At 27.4% G+C, this 15,338-nt stretch overlaps 1 protein-coding gene and 1 long non-coding RNA gene across 17 annotated transcripts in view; both read left to right on the top strand.

The window, feature by feature from the left end:
• Nucleotides 1–15,338, top strand: part of LOC145183456 (MAP/microtubule affinity-regulating kinase 3-like) — a 62,670-nt gene that overhangs the window by 26,073 nt on the left and 21,259 nt on the right. For all 16 annotated transcript variants that reach the window (XR_016451646.1, XM_090084651.1, XM_090084656.1 and 13 more), the window contains exons 7-10: nucleotides 405–461; nucleotides 2,599–2,835; nucleotides 5,490–5,547; nucleotides 13,975–14,036. Coding sequence is in view for 15 of the 16 variants with exons in the window: in XM_090084651.1 (XP_089940777.1) it covers nucleotides 405–461; nucleotides 2,599–2,835; nucleotides 5,490–5,547; nucleotides 13,975–14,036 (414 nt within the window). In the remaining variant the exon portion in view is untranslated. The remainder of the gene's footprint in view (nucleotides 1–404; nucleotides 462–2,598; nucleotides 2,836–5,489; nucleotides 5,548–13,974; nucleotides 14,037–15,338) is intronic.
• Nucleotides 12,515–13,712, top strand: LOC149889636 (uncharacterized). Its single transcript, XR_016451653.1, has 2 exons — nucleotides 12,515–12,632; nucleotides 12,861–13,712. It is a non-coding gene; the product is annotated as an uncharacterized LOC149889636 (long non-coding RNA).

Genomic DNA, 15,338 nt, shown 5'->3' with positions numbered 1-15,338 from the left:
TACTGATATTAAAAGTTTAAAGATTTTAGTGTAAATGAAAACTAAGGGATGCAGTAGTTTAACATTATATAGATGCTGACCAATATGTATGCCATTAAAAACAATGTTTCTGAAAATTATTCAACCTTGGTACTGAGAAAACATGAACTTATTACTAAGAAATACTAAGTTTAAGTAAATATCACATTTCAAAAAATTATATATTTTAGTAAGAAAACATGTATTTTTGATTTTTTTTTTTAAATCAATTTTATTCAGGCAACGATATTAATTATTAAAGTAGCTCATTTTTGTACTATAGTTGTTGATTTAATGAAGGGATATGAATTATTGTACTTTTTTAAAATTTGATATAATATAGCAGCATATTTATGTGAATATTTATATATATAAATTCTTTTCAGATAGTCTCTTCAGTTCAATACTGTCATCAAAAACATGTTATACATCGGGATTTAAAGGTTTACTTCAATTGGATTCTCTTGTTTTTATTCTTTAAGTATATTTTTTCAAGAGACTTTATCAGTAGCAGGTTTTGTTCTTGCAGGTTAGAAATAATTTACTATTTTTGTTTGAAATACTTTAAAGTTTACACAAGCAACCTTTCTGTGAGTTTAGTTTTTGTTGCATGAATTTTGATAGCATCTCTCAAAATTTATGTTTAAGGCTATAGTACTGCATAAGCAGATTGTTAATTGCTTTCTGGTTAATATTTCACTTATTCCTGTAGGTTGGGAAAATAATCTTAATTTTGCAGACTTTTATTTTGTTTAGAGGCAAAAAGGGGGCTCTTTCTGCAACTAATTGCAATAAAACTAAAAAATTACAGATTGAAATCATGAAGTATTGTACAACCTGCAAGATTATTGATCTTTAGGATATTTAATGTGCTGATCACAAATATGTACTTAGCTTTTTGTCAGCACCCTCAGTTTTTTTGGAAAAAGCTTTATGAGAAATTGCAAAAAAAAAAAAAAAAATGCCACTAGGAAATCAATATATATTAAATACAAAAGTATATTAAATTACATAAAAACATATATTTATATATATATATATATATATATATATATATATATATATATATATATATATATATATATATATATATATATATATATATATATATATATATATATATATATATATATATAAGTAACATCAATAAATACCAATAGTCAAATACTTTTATGGTACCTTGTTTTTTTTTTTCACCAAAACTCTAACTGATATTTCCCCTTAAAATTCATATTTGGGTCATTTTGCTTAAGAAACAAACAATAGTCTGTTATCTTTCAAAGAGTCCACCTTTCTTAGTATCTACAATAAATTTCTTTCAAATCCTGGTGAAACCTTTCACTTTGTTATTCACTGAAAGGTCTCAAGTTATCCATAAAGTAGTCTAAGTGAGAATTCTGCAACTGTAGTTTAATGTTCATCAAAAGTTGCATTTTTCAAAAAAAAAATTTAATAATACTTTCATAGTTTGGACTTCTATGATTTTCTAGAAATTTCTTTCTACTTCTTTAAAAGTTTCTATGTTTTCTATATAATTTCACTTAACTTTTTATCAAATTTGGTATCTTTCATTAATTTTCTTATGTTAGAATCAAAACATTTTTTCAGTTTAGCTTCTGGCAGAGCATGAAAAATTTGTAACATGTATTTAAAATTTTCCCCTTTATTCAGTGACTATCCCACTTGTATAGAAAGGGAATTTTTTGTAGCCACCTTGTTGACTAAGTAGCATACTTATAACTTTCATATCTCCATAAAACATCCAACTGTTGTTATTGAGGTTTGGTCAAAATGCTTTTCAAATTGTTGTAGCACTCCTTTAAATGTGGATGGATGACAGGAAGTGAATTGTACTTAATGCCATTTTCCAGAAGGACTGCTCTCAATCTTCATTTTAAAGAGTCTGAATTATATTAGGCCATGAATGTTTTTACAGTAAATTTTGATCTTCAGCAAAATGTGGGATAAAGTCTTTTTTCTTGTTATCACTCTGAAGCTAAAGTCTTAAAAAAATTTTTTTCTCTTTATCAGCGTCTAAAATCTGTTAAAATCAGTCATTAAATTGAAAGGGGGGAAATCATTGAAGATTAGTGATATCTGTAGTGATTTCTTTTTACTAAACTTTAACTTAAGCAGTCTTCAAATACTTTAGTGTATTTTCATGTTTTAGTCTTTTATTTAGCAAATTATTAATTTTCAATATTATTTAATTACTTGTTGTTGCTGTAAATATATCAGTATGTAAACAGAAATTTTAAAATATAGATTTTGAATACATTTTACATATTAAATTTTATAATGGTTGAAATGGAATTGTAACAAAATAAGTAGGGATTAATTTTTACTTAAAGAGTTTTAAAAGACAATCTCTTTTTCACTGCCAATATAGTCTAAATAATTAACATTGTGTTTGATCAACTTATTCTATTGCTCATGTGTGAGTTCTTTAAATGTTTAGTTCTGCAAAGTAGTTCTTAATTTCAAAGTTTTCCTTCTTGAATGATCCTTTTTTTTGTGTATGTTTGATCACTTTTTGTTTGATATTTGAAATCTTAGCTTTAATTCTACTTGGTTTTTTAGGCAGAAAACTTACTATTAGATGCAGATATGAACATCAAAATAGCTGATTTTGGATTTAGCAATGAGTTTTCTCCTGGAAATAAGTTAGATACATTTTGTGGTAGTCCTCCATATGCTGCTCCTGAACTTTTTCAAGGAAAAAAGTATGATGGCCCAGAAGTTGATGTTTGGAGTTTAGGTGTAATTTTGTATACATTAGTTAGTGGATCATTACCATTTGATGGCCAAAATCTTAAGGTAGTTCTTTTCTTATTTAATGTAATGTAAAATAATTCATGCAATATTTTATATTCTTTCTAGTTTGTGTCACAAATCCTTTATTTTAGAATAACCTTTATTTTAGAATAACCCTAAAAATCAGATGACACACCAAGTCATTCAACCAATTATTCTTCTTCAAATTGAGTTAAGAAGAATAATTGGTTGAATGACTTGAATAAAATAAAGGCCTAAACAAAACAACTTTTGTTTAGGCCTTCATTTTCTTGCTTCTTTAAGTGCCATCTAATCGTTTATTCTGGTAAGGCATAATCTTTTGGAGGCAGCATTAACTGATAAAGTTTCTTCAGAAATTTTAGCAAGGCTACCTTTAGAGAAAAAACTTCATACTTCTCATATTTTTAAGATAGAGCAATAATTGTTGCTTCCTCTATTTCAAAACTGTCACAATTTTCCATGATAACAGTGTAGATCTTTAAAATTATTTTGATGAATCAAAAAAGTTATTCAAAAAACTTTTTACTTAAAATTTAAATTTTGCAGCAAAAAAAAGATTTTTTTTACAGCAAAAAACAGATTCAACGTTTACATAACTTTAAAGTTGTTTATTACTTGAATTACCAATATATTCCCATTGAGGTATCAAAAATATATAAGTTTGTTTTCTCTATTATTAATCATAATCTTGTAAGCTAATATCCATAAAGTGTAGAAAAAATGATAATGTTGAATCATTGCAAATCTTGCGTTGAAGGAAAGTTTCCTTAAATAACACAGATTTTGCATCATTAAAGTTTAGTTATAGTTAAATGATGTGTTAAATTTTTGTTCAGAATGGTTTTAAATAGATATTTACACATTTTGCGAGCTAGTCAGTGCTTGTCAAGTGCTCTTAAGTATTTTTCTCAAAAAAAAAAAATTTTTTTTTTTTTGCAAAAAGCACATTACCACAAAAAAAAAATCTTTCACCCTTATTATTGATTCAATAGACACTGCAGAAAAATATTGAAATTCTATCCACTTTTTTTTGAAAGTTATGCAACTTTAACTTCTTATAGCCCCGAGTTGCCTGTAGTCAACATACCAAAAAATGGTTTAAAAGTTTAATTAAAATGATATTTTATAATAAAAAGAATGTTGAAAACTTTAGTTCAATATTTAACCAATCAAAATAAACAGACATTAAAAGGTTATACATTGAACTCTCAGGTTTATAAGATTTTCGATTTTTAAAGATTCAATTTTTGCGTGTTTGTAAATAAGGTCAGTTTTTAATCTTTGTTTTTCAGAAATATATTGTCTTTTTGCAGTTCAAAAAATCGCTAATTTGTTTAATAACATATTTAATGTGATTTTACATATCTTTCACATTAATTTTTCATCAAACGAGTTTTTAAATATAATTTAAACCTTCGTTGCTTTAAAGCAACATTGCGCATATCCGCTTAAAAAGTCAAACCGCAAAGTTTTGTTTGAAAACGCGTTTTGTTGACTTCAAGTAAAAAGATGGGATAAAAAAGAAAAAAAAGATTTTGGTTGATTGTCCCTCTGCTATCGTCACCTATAACAAATGCATGGGAGACGTCGATCTTTTTGATGGACTATTGAGCTACTATCGTATTCCTGTTCGTTCAAAAAAGTGGTATCATCGGCTAATCTGGCATTTTCTTGATGTTTCAGTAGTCCAAGCATGGATTTTGTATAGAAAAGATTCAGAAAGTAAAAAAAAGTTAAAATCTTTTAAAATGTCAATTGCTGAATCACTGATTATGCTAGGGAAAAGGTCAATCAGAAAAGGACGACCTTCAAAATCAGTTGATCTGAATTTTAATGCAAAGAAAAAAAGAGGTCCTGCAGCACCAATTCTGAACAAACTCATTTGAAATGATGGGTACAAACATTGGCCAGAGTTTACAGATAAGAAAGGAAGATGTAGATATCCTGGTTGTAATAGTTTCCCTATTACAACCAGGATATCTACATCTACATGTTTTTACGCCAACATCCAACTGTTTTAAGACTTTTCATGAATCCTAAGTATTTAATGCGCTTCTCTAAATAAAATGTAAAATCAGAGAGATGTAAAAGAGAAAAATCAGGATTTTTCGTGTAAAGCACTATAATATCAGATTAAAAAAAAATTATTTTAGTACTTTATGCGTCCGTTGTTGCCTGAAAGCAACAAACTCTAAATTGACCCAAAAAAATAAAACAAATGTTTTTTTTAATTTCATTATTATACTAGGATCATATGTGACTAAAATTCAAAAAAGTATATTTTTTACACAACAAGAAATTAAAGTGGGCTATAAGAGGTTAAAGTCATCAAATATGCTAGTTATTAAATAGCTGTATGAAACTGTTGTAATAAACAATATATAATTTTTGTTGTTAGTTTTGTGTTATTATGCTTACATTTTTTGCTTTTTCAAAGTGATTAAGTCTTTTTAGGATTTAAATTAATAGATACCCAAAAGTAATAACAGGTAAAGATTGGCAAAAGATTGAATAGTAATTTTCTATAATATAAGTTGCTCTTAAGTTGTTTGATATTTGGGATGGTGTATTAAAATACTTTCTACAACCCTTACAACTTAATGAGCATCTTCTAAACAAAATTTATTTCATATTTTTATTAAATGTTTTGTAAAAGCTTTTCTTTATGGTTTCAGGAATTGCGGGAACGTGTTTTGCGTGGAAAATATAGAATACCATTTTATATGTCGACAGGTAATTTATGCTGACTTAACTGGATTCTTATTTAAACCATATCATTGTTTTATTAATGGATTTTTATTTCAATCAGTTAATGCAAACATCTGATCAAAAAACAACCCGAAGAATGTTGTTAAATGGTTTTATGGTTTTGCAGTTAATTGTAGTTTTTCATCTTGAATAGAAATGTTATCTCATAAAGAGTAAATTTCAAATTATTTCAAATTGTCCTTTTTTTTTTTTTTCTTCTTCTTCTCTCTTAAGTAAGAAACCTCAAAAAAGAAAATTATTAGTATATTAGAGAAAGTTTATAAAAATAGATATAACTGAAAAAGTTACTAAAATTAGTCTTTGTTTTTAACAATCACAATATACAATAAAAAAAGTTTGATTGCAAATATTTGTCAAAAAATAGCTCATACATTTATATAATGGTGGAAAAAATTATAAATAAATTTTATTCTCAGCAATTGTTAATAATTTACATGATTTCTTTTTATTTTTATGTTTAGTGTTAATGCAAATATCTTTAAACAAGTTATTAAGTTCTCTTTGATTTTTCTTATGTAACTAATAACTTTTTAAAATAGCTGGAAATTTTGTGGAAAAAATAATAAATTCAGAAATGGTAATTTTGAGTTTAAATTGAGAAAAATCAAGAAAATTCAATATTTATATAACCAATAGTTAAAATAAAACAATTAACAACAAAAACAACTTTATTTTTTCTTTGCAAAACTTATTTTATTGCTTTATACATTACCTATAAGAATAAGTTAACATTTTGTTGCATTTCTTTTATTTTTTTAACTTCAATAACTCTTTTGGGCATGCTGTTGACCAATTTTTGACATTTTAGTAATGGAAAAGTGTACCATGATGCTTTTACAACTTCCCACAGATGCTTTCTGTTCATAAGCTTTTCTTATGCTACCATATCTTATACAATTTTCAATAAATTTTCTGATGGATTTAAATCTGGCAATTGTGCTGGCCCATCCAATTGTCTTATATCATTATTTTGGAACCATCTCTTTGCAATAGAAACCGTATGTTTTGGATCTTAATTATTTTAAAACATCCAAACCAATGGCATGTTATCCTCAGCATACAGAAACATTATTGTTGAAGTATATTAACATAAATATCAGCAGTTATAGTGTCTGTTACTAAATAAAAAGAACCAATAGCAAATGATGAAACACACCCACAACATAATACTTCCATCACCAAGTTTAACTGTTTTTTAGTGTGATGTTGGTTAAACTTTATTTGGTGGTTTATGGACAAACTGCTTACCATCTGATCCAAATAGGTTAATTTAAGTTTTGTTTATCCACAAAACCAAGCCCCATTTCTTATTTGTTGTTGCAGAATATTTATGACAAAACTCTTTTTTATCTATTACATGTCATTTTTTTAATAAAGGCACACTTCTAGGTGACCTTGAAAATAAATTTCCTTCAACTAAACATCTTCAAATCAGATGTGAGGTTAAATTTTTTAAAATAGTATTGCTAAAGATAAATGCATCCTTTTTAGCTTCATGAATAATTAATCTATCTTCTCAGTAAGTTGTTTTTCTTTTGCGACCTCTAGGTTCCACACTTGTGGTTTTAAAGCGTTTTGAAACATCCAATAGAATGCTCAGTTATTCTTGAAATTTCTCTATATGATTTTCCTCTGTTTTTAAGTTGTTGAATTATTAATTGTTCAGCCAAGGTGCAATGTGACTTTCTTCTCATAATATTAAGTTAAAGCTGTTGTATATATTATTTTCTTAATATGTTATATAACAATATCACTACATCATATTTTTAAATATTAAAAGTATTTACAGGCTTACAAGCAAAAGGCAATATCTGGAACTTTAAAAATGTTTTTTCTTTTAATTGTAAATAATTAAATGAAGTATTAATAGTATAATAAATTAATAAACTGTAAATAATTAAATGAACTTACATAGAATACTAATTAATATACCATGTTTCAAAATATTATAAAATACTATTCATAATATTATTCAGTGGCAAAATAGTCATATCTGTCATCATTGGAGAGGGGGTCTAAGCTGTAAGAGTTGGGAATTTGAAGGGGAGGGGTAGCAGTGAGCCCTCATTTTGATTAAATATGTGGGTTATAACTCCCTCTGCCCCCTTTTTCTATGCCTTTGATATTACGCAGTCAAAAAAATATTCTAAAAGTAATAACAGTTGAAAGTTAAAGAAAAATAGCAATTAACTATTTCTTTATTTATTTTTCTTTTTTCACTATATTTCAGCTACTTTAAACATAACTGTTAGTTACATAAGAAAAATCAAAGAGAACTTAGTAATATTTTTAAAGATATATGTATTAACACTAAACATAAAAATAAAAATTATATAAATTATTATCAATTGCTGTGAATAAAATGTATTTTTCTAAATGTGTAGGTCATTTATTTATTATTTTTTCCACCACTGTTTATGTACAATATAGATAAAAAATTTGCAGTTAAAATTTTTTAAGGAAATATTAGTGGATAAACAGCTTATTAAATTTTTTTTGCATTACCAACTATTGATGGACAAAGAATTTGTTGAATGTTTCATACTAATCTGTTGCATTTTATATAATACAAAAATTAGTTTCACATAAGCTGAAGTTTAAAGAATATCAATGGAAAGTTTATCTGATGTCTAAAACTACAGTGTTATAGCTTATTTTAACAGAAATTTTTATATTCTTTGAAAAGACTACTTTTTTTAATTTGTTTCTTTCATGTAGGAACCACTCCTATAAAAACTTCCACAAAAAAATATTTATTTTTAGGGGTAGCTCAACTGTTCCAAATTTTTACAGATTAAGTGTAAATTTATAATTTTCAGATTAAGAATTAAATACAGTTTTTTTCCCGATTTTGTACCACATTTAACAATTTACATCTTCTATTTCAATATTTTGTAATGTATTGAATGTCCAAAATGTAATTAAAACACAAGTTTAAAACTTTATGCTTAGGTTTATATACCATAAGACACTATGGCAATTAGGGATTGCAATCCCGCAGGATCCCGCATTAATTTAGCGCATACGAGATCCCGCAAAAACTACTGCGGGATTTGCGGGATTTTGAAATTATTGCTTTTAAACAAAAAAGGTCAATTCTTTTAAACTAAAAAGACAAAAAAGATATCAAATTAAAAGTGTTTAATGTATTTGCAAAACAAATCCATTTAAAAATTTATCTTCAGATATTAAAATATTTTTCTTAGCTATAAATATAAAAATATCATTAAAAAATAAACAATTATTTAGGAAAACATAAGTCGAACTCGTTCAAATTTTTTTTTGTTTAGTTAATGATTATGTTGAAATTTTCGCTAATGAGTATGTTGAAATTTTTGTTAATGAGTGTTGAAAACGTGAAATTGAAAACGTGCATGCATAATTATAAAAAATATACTTTTAAAAACTGCTTTTTAAAAAGTCTTTACATCAAGAAATTTAAAAAATATTTACATTAAGATTTTAAAACAAAAGTACTAAGCATGTCGCAAATTAAAACTATATGGAATTATTTTAAAAAAAGTGATAATGAAGAAAATGCGAAGTGCATGTTATGTTCAGCTTTACATTTTATAGTTTTTGCACATCTTCAGATTTACGGTACTTTTTTTCAAAGAGTGGTTTCGGGCTTCTACTTCACCTAATACTATAAGATCGATTGTAGTTAAATTCTCAGATTCTGTAAAAGCCGATATTCAGCAAAAATTCACATCACTAAAAAAGCAAAATCAAAAGTTTTCAATAACGTTTGACAAATGGACATCACAAAATAGTCAGAGATACTTAAACTTAATTTACATATGGAGGCGAACCACTTTAATCTTGGATTGATTCGAATCCATGGATCGTGTAATGCAGAATATTGCGTCAAGTTAGTTTCAGAAAGGCTAAATAGCTTCGATATTGACCTCCAAAAAGACATTATTGCTATGACCACTGATGGAGCAAGTGTGATGGTAAAAGTCGGTAAAATGAAGTCTTGCTATCAACAACTATGTTATGCTCATGGAATACAACTTGCAGTTAATGATATCTATACAAGAAAAACAGCGGAGAAGTCAAAGAATTGTTTACTACATATGAAAATTGTGAAGAAGAAGATGAATATGGTAAAACTGAGGATGATGAAGTTATAAATAAAGAATATGGTTTGACAATGATTTTGGACCAATCATCTGCTGAATTGGTTACCAATTACAAAGATCTCATGAAAAAAGTGAGAAAGGTTGTAAAAATATTTAAAAACTCTCCTGTCAAAAAGGATACATATTTACAGAAGTATATCCTACAAGAACACGGAAAAAAGCTTCAGTTGATTCTTGATTGTAAAACTAGGTGGGAAAGTATGTTTGATATGTTAGAAAGATTTCATAGACTAAAAGTGTGTATTGAAAAAGCCTTAATTGATGTTGGGTCAGAAATTCGTTTCACCCAAGAAGAGTGGTCCCAAATCAATGACTTAATTATTTGCCTGGCACCACTAAAACTTGGTCTCGGACTTTTATGCAGGAAAGAATCAAACCTTGTCACAGCGGAAACAGCTTTTCAATTTATGCTAGATAAATTGCAAAAACAATCATCACTTTTGAGCATAGATTTAGCCGCGGCACTTCGTGAGAGGTTTGCACAACGTCGTAATAAGAATTTAAATGGACTACTAGTTTACTTACAAAATCCGACGAAGAAAATGAACTCGAAGAAAATGAACTCGAAGAAAAAGAAGCTGTAGATTTTAATAACAATTCCCAAATACTTACTCCTACAATTCTATCGCTGAAAAAAGAATTGGAAAATCAAACACAGAAAGACAAGAACAGCTGGACAGAAAATGTAAAGGAGATACCAAATTTAGATTCTTTAGACTTTGATAAATTATTGAAGCCGGAAATGTCTGCCTATGAAAGTAATGGAGTAAGAGGCAAGTTTCTAGATATAGCGCATAGTTACTTGATGACCATACCACCAACAAGCGTAGAGGCCGAGCGAGCTTTTTGAGCTGCTGGTTACATATGCGATCCTTTGAGGAGTAGATTAAGTGATGATACCTTAAGTAGAGTCTGTTTCTTAAGAGCGCATTTCTTACAATGATTTTCTCATTTTGATATTTAAAAAAATAAAAAAAGCTAATAGGCGTTCCACGTAAAGCTAAAAGATGTCCTATGTACTTTGGCTTATCTTTTTGTTCATTAAATGTTAAGAATTATATTGATTTACAAATGAATTGTGTTTTTTGGCTTTATTTACCTTATCAATTTAATAAGTTGAGCATATTTTTTCTGAAATACTTAAAAGAAAAATACAATTGTCATTTTGTCTTTTATAATGTGCATAAGCAACCTACTAATCCTGTGTAGGATCCGCACAAAAATTTAAAAAGTCCGGGCGGATCCCGCGGGATTGCAATCCCTAATGGCAATGTAAACTTTTTCAAAAGGTCAAAATTTCTTATTGTTTATAAGATTATCAGGGAGACAGTCTCCTCATCTAACTTAAGACCAGATGTTATTTTGCTATCATCACAGATGTTTTGCTCTCTAGAGGCAATAAATTCTCCATTGTTAATTCCCTCCATTTTGTGAAGCAAATATTTGACCTCAAAAAACTTACAGCTGCTGTGGAGAACTTCACTGGGATGAAATAACAGGGAGATGGAGCAACTTTAAATGAGCAATGTTGACCAACATCTTAATGGATTGTAAGAAGCAGTCTCTATGACATTACGTCACACAGTGAGTCAGAAAGATGAAAAATCTGCAAAAATTATATAACCATCAGATATAAACATGTGATTCATCAATACTAAAGTGTTTTGGGTCAGAAAATTTTAATTTTTTATTAGAATTATTAATGTACCTAACATGTGTACCTATATACTGGTATGCATTTTAGTGTTAATTTCACACAAATAATGGTTTAAATTAAAAATTAGAATTTCTCATATTAAAATACCATATAATAGAATATCAAATATTTTTAAAATAAATTTTATGTCTACCTAAAGCACTTACTACACCTGCATATGCATACAAGAGTCCTATACCCACAAATAGCAGTTTAAAAATTGAGTTTTTTCAAACCAAAATGCTGTATATTCTTATCTAACTTTTCTATGATCAAAACAAAATAAAAACATTTATTAACAAAAAAAGCTTTCTTTGTTATTATGTCATTTACAAAGACAAAACTTCATGTGGAAAAGTTTTTCCATTTTCAGATTTGTTTTTTAAAACTAATGTTAATTATTGCAGGGTCGTTTTTGAACAAGAGGTATTAGTACTGGTGTATTAGCATTCTTTCTAGACATCTTGGGTCTTACCAATTTTGTATCAGTATATTTTTGTTTATATACACTTTGACTGGAGGTCCCATCAAAACCATCTTTAAATTGAAATACACCTTCAAACCTTACTCTGCTTTCAACAAATATTCTCATAAAGTCTTGGCATTCAGTAAAAGTTAGTATCCTTGTCAGAGTATGATTAAACATACTCAGTAGAGCAGTTGAAGCAGATGTTTTTCACCATCACTCCCACAGGATTACATCTCTGTCTTTCATTCTTAATTTCATTAAGTGAAGGATAGATATGTGCATTCTGTATTATAGATGGGTTCCTAATAATTTATCGTTCATCAGAATCATCACTTTGAATATCGTTCATCAGAATTATCACTTTGAATTTTTAAGCTCAAGGTGTCTTCAATTTTCATTTTTATTGGAAAACTAATGCATAAAAATTAACCAAGAAGAAATTCTTGCCTTCTATGGGTTTTAGTTAAATTATAACTCAACTTATTAGTTCTTAGGAATTATTATTTTTTGTTCTTGTTGTTGGTTTTTCGCTGGTTTTTTTGGATTTCAACTCACTGTGTGTCAACTTTATTATAGCTAAGGTCTAACAATCAGATGCAAGTGTTCATCAATTTACTTTAGGCTGGGCAGTAATCAAAACTTATGTAATATCACTCCCCTAAAAATCCACCAACCTGTTTCAGGTTCCTCAGGACTAAAAAAAGTTCTGTAGGAATTCCAGGAAGAATGTAATCTGCAGGTGAGATTTTTTATTTTCAATAAAAGAAATCTTACTTGTGTTGGTCTAGTCTCAAACTAATTAAAATAAGATATTATTGTAGTCATTCTACTAGAGACTGTTATGGGAGCAAGTACAACTCTTTCTTTTTTTTTTTTTTTTACTTTTATTGAAAGAATTTGTTTGAGGTGTGATAAGATATTATGAAACATTCAAGCTTTTCCTATTTTTTTTTTTTTTTTTTTTCAGATTGATGAGTTGAAGGAAATCCAGAAATTCTACAAAAATGTTAATGCTCCATTGAAAAAAGAACTCTAATACTAGCCAGTTATATTCAATTAAAAATAATTGGAAATATTCCTAATATTTGATCCCTTTCAAACAAGTGCCATTAAAAAAGAATTACAATCAATATGTGCAGTATGGGAGTTTTAGATTCCTAAAAGTCTTTAGAAACAGGATTCACTGTCAGCTAATAACTGCCACTTTCAGAGAATCTTTGCATCAGCTTGAACCAATAGATGTTGATCAGACACTTAATGATGATCTTTCACCAAGAAAAAAATTTCCAGAAATTTCCTACAAACTGAGCTAGATAAGTACCTACAGCTTAGTTTAAAAGATCTCAAAGATGAAATCCTGAAAGGATGGTTCCTTTCCAAATTCCTTCCCAACCTTCATTTTAGAAAGCTTTATGTCAAAGCTAACCTAAAAAGATGTATTAAACATGTAGAACCATGCCAAGAATTAGTTATTAAGGCTTCAGTGTTATCAGATGTTCTCTAAAGTCAAGGGTCAGTCCAAGAGAGTTTTTCTTTACTATGAGTTGCAGCAGAGATTTCAAGTGAACTATAACTTGTTAGAGAGATGTTGAAAAATAAATTTTTATTCTTAAACTGACTTTTATTTCAAGTTCTCAAAAAATGTGTGTATTTTTTCATAGTATTTATCTAAATTTTTTTGTTAAGAATTATTTATTAAAAAATATTGGAAAATACAGCATAATATCAAAAGAATATTGCAAAAATATTTTCTTACAAATGGATAATCTGATAGTAAATTTTGAATAAATTACTTATCTTTGTTAAGCAATTCAAAAAAGGGAAAGATTTTTTCCCTTCTTTGAATTGCTTAAAAACCATAAAATTGCCATTGTATAACATTTCAAGTTTCTAAACAGCTTTCTAATCCATTTTTTGAAGTATGAAATTTAAAAAAATTTGATTTGAAGTAACTTTAAATTATATCCAATATTCAATTAAATAATTAATTTTTATTAGTTTTTTATTTTTTCAATCTGACCATTGTTTTCTCAGTTTTAGGAAATAAAGGTTGTTTTTTTTTTTGTTTTTTTTAAATGTAGACTGTGAGGCATTGTTAAAGAAATTTTTAGTTTTAAACCCAGAAAAAAGAGCACCTTTAGATGTAAGTTAATATCTTGTCTATTTTCTTTTCAATTTTGCTCATGTTCATTTTTATAACTGTTAATGGGTAAAAGACCTGAATATGCTTTCGAAAATGCTGCATAAGTTCTTTATCAATTTAATAATAATAATAATAATAATAATAATAATAATAATAATAATAATAATAATAATAATAATAATAATAATAATAATAATAATAATAATAGTAATAATAATAATAATAGTTAATGCTGTTGAGATAAAGCGCCAGGCAATATCTATGACAGCCGGTATATATTAAATACTGTTCAGTTTTAAATAACAAAGTTTTAAGCTTCATAAGTTAGCATTTTGTTAGGTTTTATTGTTTTTAGATTTTACTTCCTTAGTCTGTGTATCAAAAGATAGTTAAGATATTGTGAAAGGAGAAAAATTCCTAAAAGATTTTAATTGTTTGAAATCCATTGTTAGTTAAAATATTTTTATATATAGAAAAACTTTTAAAAAGTTGCATTTGGTACTTTCCAACATGTGATATATTTTAAGAAACTCTTTCAAACATGAGCACTTTAATCTCTAACAGCATACTATTTTTATCTAGAAATTTAGAAAATATTTGCTTTATAGATATTGATTGGTTATTTAAAAAATTTTCATAACAAAAAAATGCTAAAGTAATAGTTTCTGAAGTTTTATTCTTAGTTTGAGTCCCTCTTAAATAGAAAGACTTTGTTCTTAGTTTGGGTCCCTCTTAAATAAAAAAAAAACTCTTTCTTGCTATAGAGTTGTAAATAGGTTCAGTAGATTTCTTTTAATGATTAAGTTTTGCAAGAACCAATATTTTTTACTAATATCAGTTAACCCTGAAGAAGGCAGAAAGCTGAATACTAATGATTGTCAAAATATGGATGTAGAAGTACTTAGAAGCTAATACTATGTTCACACGAGCGACATTTGGCGGAACATTATTCCGGAAGAAATGTTCTTCAAATTGTTCCTTGTGGCGTTCACACATAAATTTGGCTTGATGGTACATAAAAGGAATATTGCTTAAATGAACATTAACTTATGTAAATAGAATTCAATCATTATTATATAGCAATTTTCCCTGAAACTAAATATAGTATTATGGTAATTAAAATTAGTGTCAAACACTTTTTAATAATTTTCTCTGAGAGCTAAAATTAAATGTCCATAACCTGGAGGGTCCCAAACAAAAGAGAGTTTTTTTGAGTTTTATTATACCTTTTGTTAAAGAGCTTGGTTTTTATGAATAAGCTTATGTAGGGCTATGTGCTCCTAAACTTTAGCATATTATGTT

The sequence above is a fragment of the Hydra viridissima genome, unplaced genomic scaffold (genome assembly GCF_058129835.1).
Source record: "Hydra viridissima isolate aposymbiotic clone 2 unplaced genomic scaffold, HvirCarnegie_v1 scaffold_4, whole genome shotgun sequence".
In the NCBI taxonomy this organism is placed as follows: domain Eukaryota; kingdom Metazoa; phylum Cnidaria; class Hydrozoa; order Anthoathecata; family Hydridae; genus Hydra; species Hydra viridissima.
The sequence above is the reverse complement of the archived record's forward strand: the minus strand, read 5'-3'. Positions and strand labels throughout refer to the sequence as shown.